Below are 21,227 nucleotides of genomic sequence, written 5' to 3' on the forward strand. Positions count from 1 at the left end.
CGGGAGAGCCAATCGCCGTGCCCTGAGTGGTGGGAAACACTGCGCCAGCTCCTGCTGACCCACCGGCACCCCTCCGGGACGGTGCCACTGCTGTTTGAACTGACCCGCGGTCCCCGCCGGGTCGGTGCCACTGCGGTCCAAGCTGACCTGCGGCCCCCCCCGGACGGTGCCACTGAGGTTTGAACTGACCCGCGGTCCCTGCCGGGTCGGTGCCACTGCGGTCCAAGCTGACCTGCGGTCTCCCCAGGACGGTGCCACTGCGGTTTGAACTGACCCGCGGTCCCCGCCTGGTCAGTGCCACTGCGGTCCAAGCTGACCTGCGGTCCCCCCGGGACAGTGCCGCTGCTGTTTGAACTGACCCGCGGTCCCCGCCAGGTCGGTACTGCTGTGGTCCAAACTGACCTGCGATCCCCCTGCACCCGGGACGGTGCCGCTGCAGCCGCCAGCTGACTCAAAACAATTCCATGAGAGATCCACAAATTGGAGCGAATGATAGGATCACTGCTTAAAATATATTTTTTGTCTTTTAAAGACTGAAACCAAGAAGACGTCAGGTTTGAGAAAACAGGACTTTTGAGGGGACGAAAAGAGAACACATCCGAGCCACATAACATCGCCTGGCTGGGCTCCTCGGGCGCCACGCGAAGGGGCAGCTCAGAGCTCCGGAACCACCACCACAGAGCCCAAGTCCCACCTGTCCACCCTCAGCGCGTGGCTCTATGGGACCTGAAGCCCAGAACACATGTGAGGTTTGCCTTAGGCCCCAAAAGGGACTGGCCCTCTCACACCAGGCTTCCCGGGCTTCTAGAAACCTGAGCACTGCCTGTTCATAGCAACCCTGGGCTCCATCCAGATGGTGCTATGAACTTAGTATTTCGTCTGGGCCATCCACTCAGTGGGAAAAATCAGGACAAAGAAATGGATGTAAGATATACTCCAGGTGCTGCCAACAGGCCAATTATTATGTTGCTCACAGTCTCTCCTCCGCTGGCGTGGAGCCTGGCACAGCCTCGGCGGTCAGAAAGTATTTGTCTATGAATCCCCTCTTGAGAGTGTGCGACAGCCCCGTGGTCTCTAACTCAGGGCCCGGGGGCTGTCGAAGGCCGGTCCTGCGTGGGGGACCCCTCAGGGGAGGGTAACAGAGCCACAGCGGTGTTGCCAATGAACTCTCGCTGGACAAACGGACACCGGTGCTCCACTCAACAGTCTTCTTTTAACAATGTTTACCGTTTACGATCTCAACTCATGTGAGCCCTCAGAAGGGGGGGAAGGGCAGATTTCTATACTATTACACAAATTTCCATTTGTTGTACACTATTCTCCTATATTTTAATTATTTCAGCTCTGGCTCCTTCCTCTGGCTAGCTTATAGACTCTCTCACCTTTGCCGGGATAGTTGGGAATATTGCATAATCCATCCTAGCATGCACGAACAACTCTGGATCCTATAAAATATTCATTCGCTTTCAAAAATATTTGCGCCCTGCTGTCAACGGGGACAAATGCATACGGAGTCGCAGAATGGGGCTGTTTGAATGGCACATGCTTTCCTCAAACCTCTCTTTCCACTGAAACATTTTCTTCAAAATTATTTTCATAAGAAAGATTAACAATTTCAACATTAGCTGCTAATCCCCTTTCATTTAAAACTCTGCTGATAAAATTCTTTGCTTGTCATTCAAATAGTAAGTAATAATTATAGATTTGAGGCTTCCATCCATCTCTGGCTTCATTAATGGTAAATTGCATGCAAGTCGGAAGCATAAGTCCGCTTTGATACATCTCAAAATGCAATTTCCACAGCTTCCCTGGGCTATGTACAATTAATTGTACAGTTAATAAGGGAAATATGTTAATGAAAGGAACATTATTCATCCAGACCACCTGCCTTTACCAATATCTTTTGTGTAGTTCTCTTCTTTTCGCAGTTTTGGTCTAGAGACAGTAACAGCAAGCACCAGCCCTCCCCACAATCCCACGACCGACAATGTGGCCATTTTCAATATCCGTCTGCGTGTCTGCAGCTCCTTCAAGTAACACAAGTCTAAAGAAAAAATAATTCAGTTTTATGATATTTCTACTAATTTCTGCTTTTTCAGAGTTTAAAATGTCTACCCTTGGCATTCTGAACTCTCGAAACAACTGTTTTCTAGCAGGAACCTGCTACTAAGGAGTCTAACTTCCACCAATGACCGTGGGGAGTTGGAAGAACTTCACGAACACGACAGGACCCCGACGGTCCCCCCGTTCTCTCCTCCCCACGTTAAGTCTCTGTGTTTGGCAAGAAGTAAATCACTCCGTCTGTAAAATCCAAGTTCGACTCCAGACGACAGTCTAGTGCAGACACTGATGTTAACGTCTACAAAGAAAGTCCATGTTTCTGAGACTGTGATGTGGAATAGAAACCAGGACAGTTTCACTGGAAAAGGAAGCCGTCTGACAAACCTACATTTCTAGTTATTTTTTATAGATGACTTGAACAATATGAAAGAACGTGTTTGCAAATAGTTTTACAACAAATTTCTACTGACGTAACTAATACAGTCTTTACTAAATGAGAAAATCGGAATTTGATTTCAGCTGCAACCGTGTCCCTTTGACGTACGAAAAGTACTTAAAGCCGCAAGTGATTTAGAAATTCCATTCGTGTACGAAATTCAGCAGGAAACCAACGCTGGATTCCAAAGGGTTGACAGGAAAGGAGCGGGTACGAGAGGAAACAAGGCACGAAATGCAGTTCTAGGATGACCAGGCCCTGAAAAGGCCTTCTCTCAACAACTTGTGTAGAAAAATAGGGTTTCCAACACAGGCAGCATCCACTGCCGCCTCCGGACCTGCGGGCACCGCTACGTCTATACTGGCAGTGAGGTTACTGCTACGTCTACACTGGCAGTGCGGGCACCGCTATGTCTACACCAGCACTACGTCTACACTGGCAGCGAGGTTGCTGCTACGTCTACACTGGCAGTGCGGGCACCGCTATGTCTACACCGGCACTACGTCTACACTGGCAGTGAGGTTGCTGCTACGTCTGCGCCGGCAGGGCGGGCACCACTATGTCTACACTGGCAGCGTGAGTACCGCTATGTCTACACTGGCAGGGCGGGCACCGCTACGTCTACCCTGGCACTACGTCTACACTGGCAGCGAGGTTACCGCTACGTCTACACTGGCAGGGTGGGCACCGCTACGTCTACCCCGGCACTACGTCTACACTGGCAGTGAGGTTACTGCTACGTCTACACTGGCAGTGCGGGCACCGCTATGTCTACACCAGCACTATGTCTACACTGGCAGCGAGGTTACTGCTATGTCTACACCGGCAGGGCGGGCACCGCTATGTCTACACTGGCAGTGTGGGCAGTGTTCCGGCACTACGTCTACACTGGCAGTGAGGTTACTGCTACGTCTGCGCCGGCAGGGTGGGCACCGCTACGTCTACACTGGCATCGCGACTCAGGCAGTGCTGGTTTCCTAAAGCCCTCCGAGGCGGGTTTTGAGGAGCCGTGTCCACGCTGTGTGCCAGCAGATGCGTGTCCACCGCCCTCCCCGAACTGATGGTCCACGACCAAAGGCACACGGCCACTGCAAGTGGCGGTTCCTGGAGCCACTTCTCTCAAAGACCCACCGCCACTGCCCTCAGCGGCTGACAGGGGCGCCCCCAGAGGACAGCGTCTTCACTCAGAGAGGACAACGGGGGTCTCAGGGACCCCGGCTAGGAGGGGTGAGCGGCTGGCTGCCTAGCGCATGGAGAGCCCCCCCCCCAATCACAAAGCCACCGGCCCTCCCCGGCCGCACCAGGAGCTCGGCACCACCGCCAATGCACTGTTAGGACCCGGTTCAGGGGAGCAGGGGTCCCAGCGAGGGCTGCGGGGCTGACCGCTAGCTGCACAGACGCGGACCTTCTCTCTCGGCACCCGCTTGGAAATGCTGGACCCTGTGCAGCACGGTATTAGGACACACCGGCCGGAATTCTGAGAGCGCTCCTTGCATCCCACACGTCTTTGAGCTGTAACTTCTAGAACCACCGGGCTCCATGCCGTGAGCAATACACAGGAAAGGGGAAGAGCCCACTGTAAATGCCAGAAAAGCTCATGTAAGACCCAGCATTGGTCTTCCCCTCTTGCTCAGGGGGGAAGCGGCCCGAGTCTCCTCCACTTTCCCACAGTGTCCTCGCGGCCCCAGGACAGCCGAAGGTGGTGAGGACAGCAGGAGAGCCGGGCTCCGTCGTAAGCCACGGGAGCCAGTGGGCCAGCATCTTCATTCAGTGCCTTTGAAATGAGCAGTTCGAAGTAGGAAAGAGAAGTGAGTTGATCTATCAGAAATTATCTTCACTTTTTAGGGTGAAAAGTGAGAGATAAGACTATCAAATATATTTTTAATCTTTTTCCAGCTCAACTGCCAATCCGACCGTGGACAGCGTGCATCACACGCCCATGAGTTCTCGAGGTTTGATGGGTGAAGTGAGAGTGTGCTGTCAGATGTCACACCGCCTGCTCTTCTGGCCCCACAAGGGCAGCCACGGAGCCCAGAGCCACCCCTGCTAACAGCTGCCTCTACCGTCACTGCAACATGGGTGCCGTGTGGGACTACTCCACGGCCGCTGTTAGCTCCGAGGGTCCAAGGATCCCAGCAGTGCACACCCACAGATGGCTTGCTTTGGACTCACGGGTGTGTGAGCACTTCCTAAAGCCTGCAGACCGAAAGGGAGGTGTGGGTACCAGTCTGAATGATGTCACTGCCTGGCTTTCTCTGACAAGATCTTGCCACCGTTACACGTCTTCCTCATGAGGCAGAACATGAAGTTGGCTCTCAGACGTGATTGTCCAGGCCGTGTAAAATCAAATGGCAGCACACCATTGCCCTGTGTTCTCTTGTTTAACTTGCTTTAAGTCTTACGTTCCCAGAGACATGAGGAATGAGGTGACCTGAAGAGCCTCCCCTGTGAGACACGTAGAAATGCTGGAAAAATGTCACAGTCAGCTTTTTGTAAGATGCATGGAAATCCTCAGAAATCCAGAATGAAGAGGAGAGTGAAGTGGCTAACTCATGACCCGGAGGCACTCAAGCCCTTGAGAGAGGGCAGGGTTGTGGCTTTTGCTGTCCATGTGAGGTCTTGGGGGCAACCCTGCCAGACGGGAGGTAAGGAGGTGGATGTGGGAGCCGCTCCCCACACCAGGACCCTGGGAAGACCCCATTCCCCGAGGAAGGGCTTGCTCAGGCCACAAGAAAGCATGTCCGTTTCTACATGGATTCAGAACGGGAAGGCGTTGGGACCACAGGACTCTTCTGGACTGAGGCTCAAATTTACAGTATGTGGGTGGTCTGAAAATCTCTAGGTATGGAACTGATATAAAGATGGTCCTGATTTAATGGGAGCCTAGAGTGTCTGGCAAAGTGATCCCAGAACCTCTCTCGAGTTAAACACCCTCAACATGGTCTCACAGAATTCTGAAAGATGGAAGTTACAAGACCCAGCAGACAACAAACTCCCCTGAGCAGCTCAGCAAACACACCAGGAGTAGGATAGGATTCAGAAGGTCCTAGACGACAGAAGCAACCAAATAACGCACTTACAATGACTGAAGATATCGCAGTGGGGACTGAAGGTAGGAGAACGGTAAGGCAGGCAGATTCAGAAAAGAATGAAGAGATCAACCACAAATGGCAAAGATGTTCCTTGCAATTATCAGTGCGATGGGTGGTCACATATGGATTAGATGCGACTGAAGAGAAACAATGCAAAGTGGACAGCAGACCCGAGGGAGTGCCCTGGAGTGCAGGGTGGAGGGGCGACTAAGAGGATGCGTGGAAGACACGTGGAAGAGATGTGAGGGCCACGGGAGCCCACATGCCCTGGATGGTTCTACGAGACCAGAGAGCACAGATGTTCACACGTCAGTGGTGAGCGGTTTGTCATTTCTGAGGACCAGTGCGAAACAGGCCTTCTCCAACGGGGGAACACAGTAAAGCTGGAACAGAAGTAAAAATAAAGTAGGTCTGCACCCAGACTGGGCCCAGGAAGATCCTGGAACAACCAGGGTGTAGGATCCAGGAGGAAAGTGGGAAGACCCGCAAAGGCAGATACTGAGCCAGTCACAAACAATCTTCTCAACAGCTACAGCATCAAAGACAACAGGATTTTTTAAGAAATGGGAAAACGTTACCTAGACTTTGACCGTTGGCTAATCTACTATGCAAGCATGAGGATTAATTAAGAACATTTTCAGAAAACACATCAGAGAACAGCGGTCTTGACCCTGTCGGTCCCCGGCTTGTTTGTCATAGAGGCTCTCACCTTCTCGCTAATGAACAAGCGAATGTCGCTTTTCCCGTTTTCAAGAAACCATGGCAGTCATGCAGGGATCAAGCATAAGCTTGCGCTCGGGTGCTCAGTCCGGCTGGTATGTGGTCCAGGTTTACACACTGACTTCCTATCTCGTCCTCCATAGACTCCAGTCCTGGGGACTGACTCAGGGCTCTGAGGAGCTGTGCTGTTGCCCGCTCCGTCTCCCGCCCACCCCAAACACCCTCTCCTCCTTGACTAAGACTGCGCTCAGTACCCCTCAGGGCCAGCTCCCCTCCTTCATAAAGGATAAAGAAGTCTTCCAGTAAAAGAGCACGATTTGGCATTTGGCTGTGTCCAGTGTTTTCTAGATGTTCACCCCTCTTCACTTCAGGTAGACTATAAACTTCTCAGGGGCAAAACACTCATCATTGGCTGCACTTGGGCACTCAGACGATTTTTATCCAGCACCCGCTATGTCCAAGAGCTGCACTCAATGCTAAGGACACAAAGATGAGCAAACTCAATGGATGCTTGTTTGTGGATTATTTGTGGAACCACAGGCTTGATGCAATTCCAAAAGCTACTTTTTAGATAGAGTTAATTTTTCACAGTAACTTGTAGCTACGTGATCATATCGCTCCATCCTGGGCATGGAATACTCCTGCTGCCATCCATTCTTCCGAGCACTGTCTGCAAATCTGGGAGGTCTAGGGGTCACTGAGTAGGCCAGACGGACATGCATCTCTTCTTGGCTCATCCTGTCCGGCTGATTTGAAGGAAGCCCCGGTAGAGCGCTGGGCACTCAGAAAGTATTTCCTGCTCACGTGGATATGAACGAACCCGCTCCATGACCTGTTTTGGTCGTTGATTTCAATTTCTTCCCCTCATAAACATTAACTCATAGACCTACTAACCACCAAATTTTGTGTTTGATTTTTTAATTTAATTCAAAAAATATGATTAGACACCTGACTTTACTTTCTCGGCTTTACCCAATTTACTTACCACGAGAAGGTCTACAAAGCAGGGAAGCATTCTAGCCTCATCCTAGCATTTTAAACAGGACAGCAGGTTTTTAAAGACAACACGGCAAATCACACCCCCTCATCAAAAATATAACAAAGAATTCATGCCTCCCAATAAGGACTGAACTACAGAAATGACGCTCTTTGCCTGTGTCAAAACCAAGCTAATGAGCGTTGCCAATGTCCCAGCTACCAAAGGAGGCTCCGGGTGCCTCAGCAGCCGGCCGTGGGGCGGGGGCGGTGCACCGTCGCCCACCCATCCCCATCCCACCGGCGAGGGAACCTCGGGACGAGGTGCAGGTGATCAGGTGATCTCCCTGAAGCCGAGCACCTGGCCATGGGGCTGAGTCACGCCCCCTCCCTGCGACCCCTTCTCGGAGCAGGTGCTCCTGACCTGCCCCTCCCACGCTGAGCACCTGCCCCCAGGGCCCAGTGTTTGGGCGCAAACCGGTCAGGCTTGATGTCAGGCCTGCCACGTGCTGTTCCTTAACTGTGTTAACACTCCCTGGCTACTTCCCTTCTGCGGGAGCCCCCTGCTGAGCTGCCTTCTCCCAGACCAACAGCGACGGGCCCGCAGGCTCGGCTTGGGAAGGGAAACGTGACTGTGCCTGGAAGGAGGAGGAGCCGTGAATGGTGTGGCAGCCTCTCCTGGTCCTGGCACGGCTCTCAGAGCCCGGCACGGGCAGTATTCTTGACCACGCAGCCCCTGCAGGACACAGGGCACGGGATGGCGAAGGGAAAGACCGGGGCCTGTCACCTGCTTCAAGCTGCAGAAGACACGGGGTCTTTCCAGCAGCAGCACTTGTCCTGGGCTCTTGAGTCGCTTCCTTCCTGCATGGAAGCCCTTGCCCCCAGGACTCCGGGTGTAACTATCTGCAGAGGACGTCTCAAGGAGGTAGTGAAGGGAAAATGAGGTCATGAGGATGGGCCCTGACCTGGTATGTGATGGTGTCCTGATAAGAGGAGAAGATCAGGACACAGATACGCACAGAGGGATGACCGTGTGAGGACACGGGGAGAAGACGGCCATCCACATGCCGTGGAGAGCAGCCCCGGGAGGAACTGGCCCTGCCCACGCCTGGGTCTTAGACCTCCAGCGTCCAGGACGTGAAGAAGCACATCTCTGCTGTTTCAGCCCCCAGGACAGGTCCTCTGAGGTCAAAGACTCCACAGCAGCCAGGCACTCGTGCCTCTCAGGGGCACTCTTCTCACCGATGTTACTGGGCAAGTTATTTTTAGACACTGAAACGACGCCCCTTGCCTGGCTCACAACACTGGTGCACCATTCCCGCGCACAGGAAGCGCACGTCCGGAGGCACGGAGCCCGCCTGTTTCCAACTTGCTGGCGCCAATCTTGGTCCCGGGGTGACTTTTCAGAGGGTTCTTTTTTGTCATTCTTCCTGAGACTTTACCCAGACCAGTCGACAGCGGTGCCTCTCACGGGGGACTCATCGGCCACACACAGAAGAGACAAGAGTGACTTGGTCTCCCTACGCTGCCGAGGGTGGTACACACTTGCTGGAGTCCGTGGCTCGCGCTGCATAAATGTGCAGAACTTGTAGTCGGCAGACTTCAGAAGCCGGGGGCCCTGCAGTCCTTGAGGGACACTTGTGAGGCCATTCTTGGAAGGAATGATAAATAGCTCCCAAATATAGGAAAACTTGCTCAATGTTATGCACAATGAGAGAAATGTAAATTAAAACTGCTTTAAAATAGCATTTTCCACAAACCAGTGGCAAAGATGGAGGGTGGCCAGTACCCGGCCGGGGAGGGTCTGGGGACACATGCATCATTTTCTATATAGATGGTAGGGGTGTCAATTCGTCAAACATTCTGGCAGGAAGTTTGCCAATTCCTCTCAAAATAAATGAAAGGCATCCTCGATGACCTAGGGTCTTCTAGAAATTTAGCCTACAATTATTTTCACATGTGCTGTTTGTTTGCAGTGGCAAAATTTGAAAATTGCCTCAATCACCCTTAGCAGTATAAAATAAATAAATTACTGCACATGGAATAACAGAAAGACATGGGTCCGCTACGACGAGCAGCGTTGAGTCACGTACGGTCCCACGGAGCCACCTCTCAGACACCACGTCAGGTGAAGGACGGTGTTCGGTTCTGAGCAGCTACTAGTTATCTGTCACAAAAAACCTACAGTAGTGTTAGCTCTGGGGGAAGGGCTGGTCCCCTCACCGCACGAAAGGCCACGAGGGTGCCATGGGCGTGCGCTCAGGCCTCAGAGAGCAGGGCCAGGGAAGGGGCGCCACAGAACGGCGTCCTTTTAGAAAGACTATCACGCACCAGTTTTAAGAATGAAGGTGCCCAAGGCCGTGCCAGCAGCCCCGCGGGCCCTCGCTCCTCCAGCCAGCCAGCGTCCGAGCGTCTCCAGCCGGCCTTCCTAGGTGAGTGTGACTTGTGTCACCCGTAATACGAAGGAGCGTTAAGCCGAGGAGGCTGGCGGGATGGAAACGGTCAGAGGAGCTACCACTCAGAGCGCACACGTCGGAAGGCTAGGCTCCGGGAGGAAGGTGGGGCGCGCAGGAGGCGGGCGCTGGTGGTGAGGTGGGCGTGGCGGATTCTGCCAGCACCTGAGCCACCCCCACGCAGGACACGATGTTCTCCACCCCTTGCAGGCCTTCCGTAGCCCTCGGTCACCAAGCCTCCTGCTGCGGCCTGTTCCCTCTATTCCCCATGAGGCGAGGCCTTTCATCCTTCTTCCCCGCATTGGGAGGTCCATTTGCACATATCAGCACTCGGTCCTGTGGTCTTCGTCTGTGAAACGGGCACACGTCAGCTCCCACTGCATGGCTTCGAGACGGTGGCCGTTACGCAAACGGTCAGTGATGCTCATTCCTGCCTCATCGTCTCCAAGAATAAAGGGGACACAAGGGTCACAGTCCTTACCTTCAACATGGACGAAGGTGCATTTTTAAGAGACTATTCAGCACCGTTTTCCTGAATTATGTTCTCTATTCCTTTTTTTTTTTAAAGATTTTATTTATTTATTGACAGAGATAGAGACAGCCAGCGTGAGAGGGAACACAAGCAGGGGGAGTGGGAGAGGAAGAAGCAGACTCATAGCGGAGGAGCCTGATGTGGGGCCTCGATCCCACAACGCTGGGATCACGCCCTGAGCCGAAGGCAGACGCTTAACCGCTGTGCCACCCAGGTGCCCCATGTTCTCTATTCCTTATGTCCTACTGGAGACAGCATTAAGCCAACTTTCCCCCAATATCCCCGCTCCCTGAAGTCCGGAGAGAAGTGAAGGGGAGTGCTGTGGATGGAGAGACGCACCCTCGCAGCTCCTCACGGCCCCTCATGGCTGCTCCGTCTGCACGCACTCTCACACCTGCTTCACGGTGGGCTCCTGGACATCAGTAACTCTCAGCACAGCAACCTGCTCTCGGCATCTACAAAGTGGCCATGCTCAACTTCTGAGGACAATGTGGTGTGGAAACAGACCTCTTTAAAAACTAAATTCAAATGTGAATCTTGACCTTACCCACTGCGTTCCCCCTCACATACTCAAGACGCAACAGTGTTTCTAACAGTTTCATAAGGTCGCTTCACAGGTCTGTGTTTCTCCGAGCTCTGCACTTAGCCCTGATTCATCCCTGCCACGCTCCCTTGCAAACATCACCTTACTGATGCAGGTGCTTCCTTCCTCGCGGCCTGGCTCCCAGCTGTCCCATGCCTCCTGCAAACGCACGGCGTCCCCGCTCCCCACCCGGCCCTGCGCTCCCCACAGCTCCAGGACCATGTACCACCCAGATCCACTGCCCCCTCCCTCCGCTCACTGAAGGGTGGGGTCCATAAACCTGGCCTCCCAGACCCTGTTCTCGAGCAGATCCCTTGGTGCCCCCGCAGGGCGGCTGTAATGTCCTAGGTCTGCACAGGAAGACCAGCTCCTGGGAGGCGTCAGAGAATTCCTTTGCGGTTCCTTGCCCTAGCCCCTCCTCTCACATCCTCAATCCGTGCTGTCCCCAGGCCTTGGTCAACACGTGCTCCCTTGACTCATCTCTCGGCAGGTCGTCCACCCACCCCAGACCCCTTGCTCAGGGGTATTAGTCCCTCCCATCAGACACGTGCGGCTCAGCCTCATCCCCAGGAATGAGCAGGCTAGTGTCATCAGTGCTGTCACCACGGAGTAGTGGCCTGCGACCCCCCCAAACCCCTGTCTCCCTTGACCTCCATTCTTCCATGCAAAGCCCCAGGCCATCGCTGGGTGGAGCGTTTATTTCTAGAATTCTATTCTTACAGCTCCCAGGCAGGAGATCACAGTGCCCTGCTCGGGTAACTCAGGATTCTGAGAGTGACGAGACCCAGAGGGCCAGGGGTCTGAGGGCTCCTTGCCCATGTGAGCCTGGCCCTAGGTCAGCTCCACTCCGGGTCAGCTCTGCCCCCAGGTTGTAGGTCAGCCCCCAGGTTCTAGGTCAACCCTCCCCCAGGTTCTAGGTCAGTCCCCCAGGTTCTAGGTCAAACCGACCCCCCCCAGGTACTAGGTCAGCCCCCAGGTTCTAGGTCTAACCGCCCCCCAGGTTCTAGGTCAGCCCCCAGGTTCTAGGTCAGCACCAACCCTAGGTCAGCCACTCCCGACAGTGCTCCGGCCTGACGGGTCCATATTTGGCTTTTTAGCTTCCCATGCCACTGATTGCTTCAAACATGCTCTCCATCCTTTGCTGAAGACAGCGTTCCCATCTTGCACCCTGGTCCAGGCTTTAGTGGCGAATATGTTTTCCGGGAGACTCAGGCAAGTCCCTTCTGACTTTCAGGGTGCTCCTTGCTTCCACCTTGCTGTCCAGAGGTGAACAGCCTTGCCGTGGACCGCCTCCCCCGTAAGTTAAGACGTCGCGTCTGCGTGACACCCATGGAGCTTCGGGTTCCGGGGTTTGCCTGGACCTCACGCAGTTTAGCTGGTGGTCTCTGGCTCCCTAGCACGCGGTTCAGGGAGATCATCACGTAGCTGTCTGGCAGACACGGGAGGTCCCTCACAGAGGCTCAGGCTGACTGATCACCCCAGAATTATCTTCCTTGTCGCCTTAATGAGTCAGAAGGTCAGGCATTCCGGCACGTTCTGAGGTTGTGACACATGCGGGTTTCTACAGGCTGTGCTGGGGATGGGGAGGGTCCTCCGTGAACCAGTAACGGGAGCACCACTTCCTGCTGACCGTGGCTCCGCTCTAACCACAGTGTGTCCGTGGCCTTCCCTGCGAGGATGGACTGTTGTCAGGGCCTGAAAGCGAGTCATTTAGTGGCTGAGAATTTGTGTAAAAATGCCGAGTGGTTTGCTTATGCCGCGTGGCTCCAGGCCTCTGGGCTCTGCACCAGCTGAAGTGCTTGGGAGGAAGATAAGCGCGGGGCGGACAGAGCTCCTGAGCCCGTCTGGCACATGGGGTCAGAGGACAGAGAGTCAGGACTCCTGCACGAGCAGAAAGGGCTCACAGCTCCCCCCCCACACGCAGGCCGACTGGGCACAGACAGTGTTTCCGCGGTCACACCTCACCGCGGGGTCAGGACCTGAGAGCAGAGGCTGCGGCAAGGACCCGAGAAGGAATTCTCCGGCGGCTGTGGCGTGGGAATGTGGAAACAGGCAGGTGGACGTGGAGAGAAGGCGCAAGCTCGCAACAGGGAAGGGGCCTCACCAGATACCCACGCGGCAGCCCCTTGGTCTTGGGCTTCCGGCCTCCAGGACTATAGGGAAGAGGTTTCTGCTGTTAAAGCCGCCCAGGTTGCCGGGGTTTGTTGTGGCCGCCTAAGGGGACTAAGCCGTTGGCTGGCTGTGCTCCAATTTCACCAGCTTATATTGCCAGTAAATAAACATATAAGGAAACTTTCCACAGAAAATAAATGTTCAAAGACCAAGGAAATGACTTTTGGGGTCCAGCCCACATTGACGCTTGGGACACAGCCTGGACGGTGAAGACCATCTGCCTGATCTGGGAGTTGCTGCCGTGTCACAGAGCCACGAGACAGGGCTCTGCCTGCCGCCCCCGAACACCGTCTCCAGGAGGAGAGTCACGGCGAACGCGCCGCCTGCTGCTATAGCTTTGCGAGCGCCAAACAGTAGACGGCGCGGCCTGATCTAGGGGTGGCATGTCTCCTGCCTTCAGGGGACAGCCGGTAGAAAGGGCGGAATTATGAACGCCTCTCTCTTAGGAAACGTCAGACATCAAGCACGCATCGCGGGGCAGCGCACCGGCTCTCCACGCACGGCCTTCCGAGGAGGACACTGGGTTTGGGGAAGGATAGGACAGGGAACCGGACAGGCGGGAGGAAGTGTCTACACCAGGGTCCCCCCAGAAGGGCTCTGAGCCGGCACCCTGCCCCCAGTCACCGTTAAGTAGAAGCAGCAAGTGAGGGACATCTGTCCCCCCAAACCACACCTGCTGACCCGCAGCGGGGGGAAGACGCCACGCCTGCCTCTTGGTCAGAGGCTGAACGACAGCAGTGCACACAGTAGGCACTCATAAATGCACATTCCACCACTGAAACCAGAATGTCCAGGGCAGAATCCCACTCGTGATCAGACGTGCGTGTGTGTGGGGGGGATGCATATGCTCACCTGACTTACACCGGGAGGACGGAGTCGGAGGGGCCCTGACACTCTGTCTGGGCTTTCATCCTGCCGTCAGCTGCCTGACCAGGTCAGCCTTGGTGGCCGGTACATTGTTGCTGGCACTTCTGATAGGCTGCGCGTGTGGCAGGAACCCAGGGGACAAGTGTGTGGGCGGGAGGGGCGCCGTGAGCTCCACCTTCCCCTCCTGCTCTTACTCCCTTCCCACAGACGGTGTGAACTGCGATTCCCGACGGAGAATACCCTGGGCCTTACCAGGACCATGTGGCCGGTGGAGATGTCCATGTTGGACTGCACGGGCTCCTCGGACCAGGACGATGTGCTGCTCCGTGCAGACGGGCTGGGCATTGGCCCATCGCTGAACTGGGATGAGACGCTGCTGATGCGGGACGCGTGCGAGGCCTCTGGGCGGTCCGACGTGCGCACGGCCATGCGTTGCCGGCACAGCTCCTGGGGAGAGCGAGGGAAGGTTAGTGCTGCCCCCGCGGCCTGTGGCCTCGCCCCCCAGCCCTGCCCGACCCGAGAGCCGAGGGGCAGACGGGGGTCTGCCTTGTGGCCATGTTTGCACGTGCACACACACACGGACACACACATGCATACACGCATGTACACATATATGCACAACACGCAGATTCAGAGAAAAGGGCACTGGAGCCACTGTGTACTGACACTGGACTGTCTTGGAATAACGCAGCATGTGGGCTGAGCTGGCTGTCTTTCCTTCCTGTTCAGAACACCGGTCATGGTGGGAGAGACGGGAATTGCCACCATGCTCAGGTGTTCAGGAAAAAACCACCACCTCTTTTTGGTTCTTTCCTTTTCCCCCCAAACTGATGAGAGCTCACAAGAGAGAGCACAGATAAAATCCATCTAAAAAGGAAAGTATGTGGTTTAATGGAAAAGGGTTTGCTTCTCTGCCTAGACCCCCAAAGAGAAAGTCTCCAGATTTAAAGGAAAACCTCGGGATGATGGCCGAACGGAACTGCTGTCAGCCCCTACAGGGTCCTGGCTGACCCCATGCAGGGCGGAGTTTGAACACGCAGGTGGGGGGGCGCTCAGAAGCAAGGGACCCTGGTGGGGGGCACGCTAGCTCCTGGCTGTCACTGGACAGTCGGCCGGGACCCCCCCAACTTCTCACTAGCAAAATACCTGCGTCCTGAGCAGATGAATTCCAGCCTTTTGCCCCCTGAAATGATCACTATAACCTGAGCCACCAAAATAAAATCATTTCAAGAAAAACTCTGCAAGAGAATCTGAGCCTGAGAGGAATTAAAAATGCATTCACGGGGAAAGGTGCTGGAGAGCTGCACAGCTCCTGCACGCTCCTCCTCTCGCTGCGGGTGGCGCCCAGGGGAGGCCGTGCCCCGCTGCCCCCACCAGCTCAACGCACCCCAAGGCGCTGGCTAAAGCCCCCGGAACCCTTACATGTGTTCCTTATCCTTCACGCGGGCTGCCCTTCTCCTTGGCGTTAAAGACCTTCCTCAGGCTGCTGCCACCGTAGAGAAAAAACCCCACTCAGCGCAGCTCCCCTGGGATGCATGGCACAGGCGCCTGGAGCCAGACGGCGCATACCACCTGGCACAGGTACGCGGAGGGCCCCCTCCGCCCGCCAGAGCAGTGGGTCTTGGGGAGCAGGGCTGCAGGGTGAACTTCACACAAAGGGCCGCCCTGCAGGCCGCGGAAGGGAAGAGGGAGGAATCCAGGCGCACCTTGGCTGGACCCCCCACTGTCCTCGGGGTTTGCAGGCTCACGCATAGTGCTCAGATACCAAGTCTGTTTAAAAAGCCTAGCCAGCCTTGCTCAGAATCTTAAAAACAAACAAACAACAAACCAACCAACCAACCCCAGATACAGCGGGTAATTCTAATCAGGTAGGTGGTACTAGTAACCACTTCTTTCCCCTGGATGCATGTGGGATGGGACTTCAGTCTGGAGAAAGCGTATCAAGTGACGTTTCTCCACCAGCTGCTATGGTCTCACATAGTTCCTCTGCAAGAACAAATAGTAACTCCAACCTGAGCATAAAGACAGCTCCAGCATCGGCCAGGAGAGCTCAGAATGTGTCCTCCGGGAGGCAGTGCCTTTGAGGAGGACGGTTTGGGATGGCTGAGATTTAGCCACTAAGAAGCAAACGTCACAGCAGCTAGGTGACCGCCCCGAGACTGTGCGGGGGATGGGAGGGTGACCCCAGCCCCGGATTCCTGCTCTTCTCTCTGCAGGCGGAGGGTGAGTGCGCAGGGTGGGCCCTTGCTCACCGCACAATCTCTAGCGGGCGGGCCCCCACGCAAGGTCTCCAAGCCTGAGTGTTTCCACTTGGAAAATGGAGGCCCAGTCTTGTTGCTGAAGGACGCCCGTGTGGTGCCCGCTATGGGGAAAGTCTTTGGTCGCTCATCAGAAGATATCAGTGCAGTAAACATTAAAACAGTTCTCTGAACCAGGACAAACTTAGGGGCTCAGCGAGCTCAAAGGTATTTTTCTAAAGAAAGCAGAGAATTTTGGAGTTGAAGACAGCAGATCGTCCACGCAGGCCTCCTCGTTTGACAGGTACATAGTGGCTGACTGTGGACGCTCTGCTGGGCCCCGTGGGGCCACGACCTGGAGCCGAGCTCTGCAGCGTTACTTAGCGCGGGTGCTCCTTGTAGGTCTTTCTTTAAAACACCGAAATTCTTAAAAACAGAAGGAAGGTTCCAAGAAGAAATGGTCCCCAGCCTGTATCCAACTCAGGGCACACCAGCCTCCCGGGCAGCTTGGTTTGAGAGCGGCCCCCCGAGAGTGTGGCCGTTGCCCCGGTGTGGCCTAGAGAGGGGCACCACTTGGGGAGGGCACCTCACCGGCAGAACTGCAGCATTCCTGAGTCAAGGGGGCCCACGGCCTCTTCCACCCCATCCTTACCTGCTGGTGAGGGTAGACTCCACCCGCTCAGGACCTTGACTCTGGACTGACCGCTGCCCCATTTCTGCACCGTGAACACAGGAGCCCGAGACAAGGAGCGTCTGAGGTGGGGGTGATGATGGGTTTCTGACAGGAAGCTTAGGTCAGTGGGTTCTTGGCTTTGAAGTCCCTGTGCATTTGGGGCCTGTGAGGCCCCCGCCTCTGTGAGCGGCTGTCCACAGCTGTGCTCCCCGCCGTTTCCAGCCAGGCTGGTGTTCTGGGCTTTCTGAGGGCCTGGAGGGGGCCGGGCGCCAGGGAGACGTGCACAGCTGGGTGTTCAGTGCTGTCCCAGCAGGTCCCACCTGGAAACTCGGGCTCAGGAGACCGGCGCTGGAACACCTTCGCCTTGGGCTCTTCTCCTTGGATTCGCGGAAATCACTCCCCCGTCCACAGCGCGTGAGTGACAGTGCCTAATTCCGGTCCTGGCCTCAGCACCTACTCGGGCAGACCATCAAGCCTCTTCGAGTCCCGGTTTCCCCATCTGTGAAACCAGGCTCCTGGTTCCTGTGAGCACACGTGCTCGGAACTCACCTTCAGTGCCATCTGGCCCGTGGTTAGCAAGTAATAATTCGCTCAGCTCTGGCTACGCACGCAAACCTTCCCCGCTGCCCGGGAGGACCGTGGAGTAGGACCGGCAGGGCCCTGACCTCCCCGCACGTGGCCCAGCCCAGAGCACGGACCACGTCTGTTGGGTGTTTCGGCGGGGACGGGAGCTGGCGGGTGGGGGCCTCCTGGACGAGGCGTCGCAGATCTGCTGGTGGGGTCGCCAGGCATGGTGAGAGACCGTGCGGGGTCTGCAGGGGCTAAAGCCCAGGTGGACGGAGTCAGCAGCAGGAGCGAGGGAGAAAACGGCCCTGCGGGGGCGCATTTCCAGCCCCCGCTGTGCCTGCCGGCGTCGCCGTGCTCCGACTGCGGTCAGCTCTCCCGGGAGCACAAGGCGGAGAGCTAGGAGGTCTGTCTGTCTGGCCGGCAGTGCGGTCAGCACCGTGGCTTTCTGTGCAGTCGAGGCTCTGGAGGAGGCTGCCGTTCACAGCCTGCCTGCGCCCACAGGCTTCCCTCGCGTCCACAGAGAATTTCACCTGCCGTTTGCGCCTCCCTGCAGTCCGGCCGTTGCTGAGGTGCGAGCGAGCTCTTAGGACTGAGGTTACCACAGGACCAGCCCCCCGTCTCAGGGGTTTGCTCCGGCAGCTGCTGTTGGGCTGGAGTCTGAGCTCAGCTCTGGGGACGACAGAGCAGCCCTCCTGTGACCGGGGGAAAACCGCGGACCTTCTCCCGCCTCCTCTTCCTGACCTGAGATGCAGGAAGGAACAGTGCGCTGGCCCCGCGCTACAGGGCTGCTGCAGGACATCTCACGGACACAAGCTGTGAGCACATGACGAGAGGAGGGAGCCTCGGACTGTGGGGGGCGAGGCCCGGCCTCCGGGGTCTCCCTCCAGGCCGGACACAGCAAGGCCGTGCCCATCCGTCTGGGACAAAACCAGAGGCTCCTCACAGAAACGCCCGCCAGGAGGGGACACACGCCAGGCCCTCTGCCTCTCGGGGGGTGGGGGGACCCCGACTGTGAGCCCCCACAGGTGAGAACTGCACCCTCCTCTCTGCCCTGCTGCCCTCTCTGAGGGAGCCACCATAGGTCCCTTCAGTCAGTGCTTTTGGATGATGACGGTCTGTAAAGGAGTAACAAAAATTCTGTATTCTGACCAGTCTCTGTACTATTACTTTAAAATTAGAATTTCCTGAGGACAATCGAACTTCTTTTTAAAAGACAAGATGCAGACTGCAACCTGACTCAGTTGTGGTCTGGCCAGGGTCAGGTGCAAGGTCAGGGTCAGGGTCAGGTGCAGGGTCAGGCACAAGGACAGGCTTAGGGTCATGGTCAAACGCAGGGTCAGGGTCAGGCGCAGGGTCAGGGTCAGGGTCAGGCGCAGGGTCAGGCGCAGAGTCCGGCACAGGGTCAGGCTCGGGGTCAGGCTCAGGGTTAGGCGCAGGATCAGGCACTATGCATATGTGAGCCTCTCAGCAGAGCTGGCCGGGAGAGGGAGAGCCTCTGCCCTCCCCTCAGAACAGAAAGTTCCACTGGCCTCTAGGCAACACCACACTCTGCATGTAAAAGTCTCATCTATACCTCAAAAGGCACTTGCAGTCCACACAGAGACATGTGGAGGCGTGACCCCTCTGCCCCCTTAGGCAGTGACCCAGCGTCGGGCTGGGCGTAAACGTTTATTTAAAATGCGATGTGAAGTTTGCAGCATTAGTTCCCCTTACCTGGAAATGCAATCAGACCCCAGTGCTCCCTGCATTTACTGTCAGGCTTGCGGGGGCCCCGTGCAGCATAGAGCAGACTTGGTCCAGGTGACAAACACCGTGTCCCCGAGCGACACTCTGTAAGGAGCGTTCTGTGAGTGTGACACAGAGGGCCGTGGCCATCCATGGGGCACGTCTTGAGCAAAAGACGATGGGCAACGCTCGACAGACAAGGCAGGCATGCTCGGGAAGAAACCTGAAGCCCGGCCCAGGGCCGCCTGAAGTTTCTCTAATTTATAATCCCGGTAGCAAGCAAAACGGGGATCCCCAACACCTGCAACACAGGCTCCCACGGTCGGGTTACGGATACCACGAAAGGAGATGCAGGCCCCTCGGGGGTGTTCACCACGAGGGAACGCGCCCGGTAAAATCATGACCCCTCGCCCTCGAGGCCAGCACCTCTTTGGGAACCCCGGCACGTCCTGCCCTGAGCGTCGCAGAGACTTTCCCCAAATGTATCTTCGCTTGGCTGGAAAAGGATGTGCCTTCCAGCCCCTCATTAAAAACTAAAACTCTTACCATGTTTAAGACCCATTTCAACCCCACTTTCATTTCTAAGTTATGATGAGGGTGGCACCACATTAAGGAAAATGGCATTCAGCTTGACCACCTCGAGTGTGTAAGACAATTCCCATCTCTGTGTTGTGATTCATGGGATTCAGACCAAGAGGCAGTTAATTATGAAGGAAAAAGAAAGGGGGGTCTCATCAACTGGATCTTTTAGTCACAGACCCACACGTGGGGTCAATCAGCCAGTCGCATAATCCCCTTCCAACCGCTCCCTAGTCGGCCGCCCTTGGCCCACTTATGCCGCCAGAAGGCCCTGAGCACCCAAGAGATCCACGCCTGCTCTGGGCTCCGTCCTGTGCACACCTGCTGTGTGCCTCTCCCGACCCTGAGGGAGCTCACTGCAGGTTCACGAGTCACTCCCCTGGGAGCTTCACCAAATCGCTTTTCTTCTCTCATTCAATGCGGAAGAAAACGCCAATGCAGGTGTGAATTAGAGATCTGCTTTCCAGATAGCAAAAAGGGAAGTCACTTACTTTGGGGACGCCAGGCTCTACATTTCCAGGACATCCAGCCCTGGAGATGGGTTTCAGGTCTTTCCGGAGAGATCAACCCACCTCTGCCTCTCTGTTCTGTCCCTTCTTAGCTGTGTGCCCCCCACCCCACCACCAGGTGTGAAGAAAGTTCTTGAGGAAAACAGATGCACATCATTTCATATTCCCGAGGAAAAGGTGCACGCACAATGAGAAGATGACACGGTTTCACAGGTGACCTCCCCACGGCAGCTGTCCACGGTCAAAAGCACGCATCCTAGACCACTAGTGTCTTAGGGGAAATCCCATGGCAGAAAGAGAAATCCACCTGTGGTGAACACAGGCCCAAGACAGATCCCAGTCCACATAGAGACCCGTCCGACCAGAGGGCCGAAGGCAAGGACCGCGGGCCCAGATCAGGGTGGTCTGAATCCCGCTCAGGCCCTTGCCAGCTGCATGACCTGGGATGAGGTGCTCGACTCTCCCCGCGTCTCCGTTCTGTGACCGCGCGGAGTTGGCGAGGCAGATTCTAGGAGCGGATGTGGATAAGGCCCTGAGCGCCACACTGGCGTGTCCCAGCCACCGGGCTGCAGGGCTCCCGCACACCCGGGGGGAAAAGGGGGTTACACAACTGGCAGAGGGAGTCAGGACACCAGGCCAGGATCCCTGCCCGGACGCCACCCCTGCTGGACCACGGCACCACAGGCCACGTGGAACCCAGTGTGACGATGGACCACCGTCGTCAGCAAGGGAACGCTCTCCCCACCCTTTCCATAGCAACCAGAGTAAAGGGATTTCTAAAAAAGAAAAGAATTGTGTGTTCAGGCCCCTAAATTTAAGGGTCCGATCACACAGTAGACACATGAAGCTTGTGCCACGCTATTTAAAATACCCAAAAGGTTCTTCGTTTGTCAGGAAAGGCAAAAACACGAGTGCCCGCACCCAGGTGTCCACAAACTCTCCAGGGAAATGCAAAGTCTCAGCCTCTGTGTGGCGTGGGGCTCCCTCCAGCGCCCACCGCTCGCGGGCCCCCACTGGCCCGCACCCCCGGGCCTCGGGGCAGGACC

The 21,227-nt window shown here is 55.8% G+C and overlaps 1 protein-coding gene across 1 annotated transcript in view; it reads right to left on the bottom strand.

Moving 5' to 3' along the window:
• Nucleotides 1-21,227, bottom strand: part of PTPRN2 (protein tyrosine phosphatase receptor type N2) — a 735,412-nt gene that overhangs the window by 74,334 nt on the left and 639,851 nt on the right. The window contains exon 10 of the mRNA XM_034650176.1: nt 14,144-14,338. Within this exon, the coding sequence (XP_034506067.1) occupies nt 14,144-14,338 (195 nt within the window). The remainder of the gene's footprint in view (nt 1-14,143; nt 14,339-21,227) is intronic.

The sequence above is a fragment of the Ailuropoda melanoleuca genome, chromosome 1, assembly GCF_002007445.2.
Source record: "Ailuropoda melanoleuca isolate Jingjing chromosome 1, ASM200744v2, whole genome shotgun sequence".
In the NCBI taxonomy this organism is placed as follows: domain Eukaryota; kingdom Metazoa; phylum Chordata; class Mammalia; order Carnivora; family Ursidae; genus Ailuropoda; species Ailuropoda melanoleuca.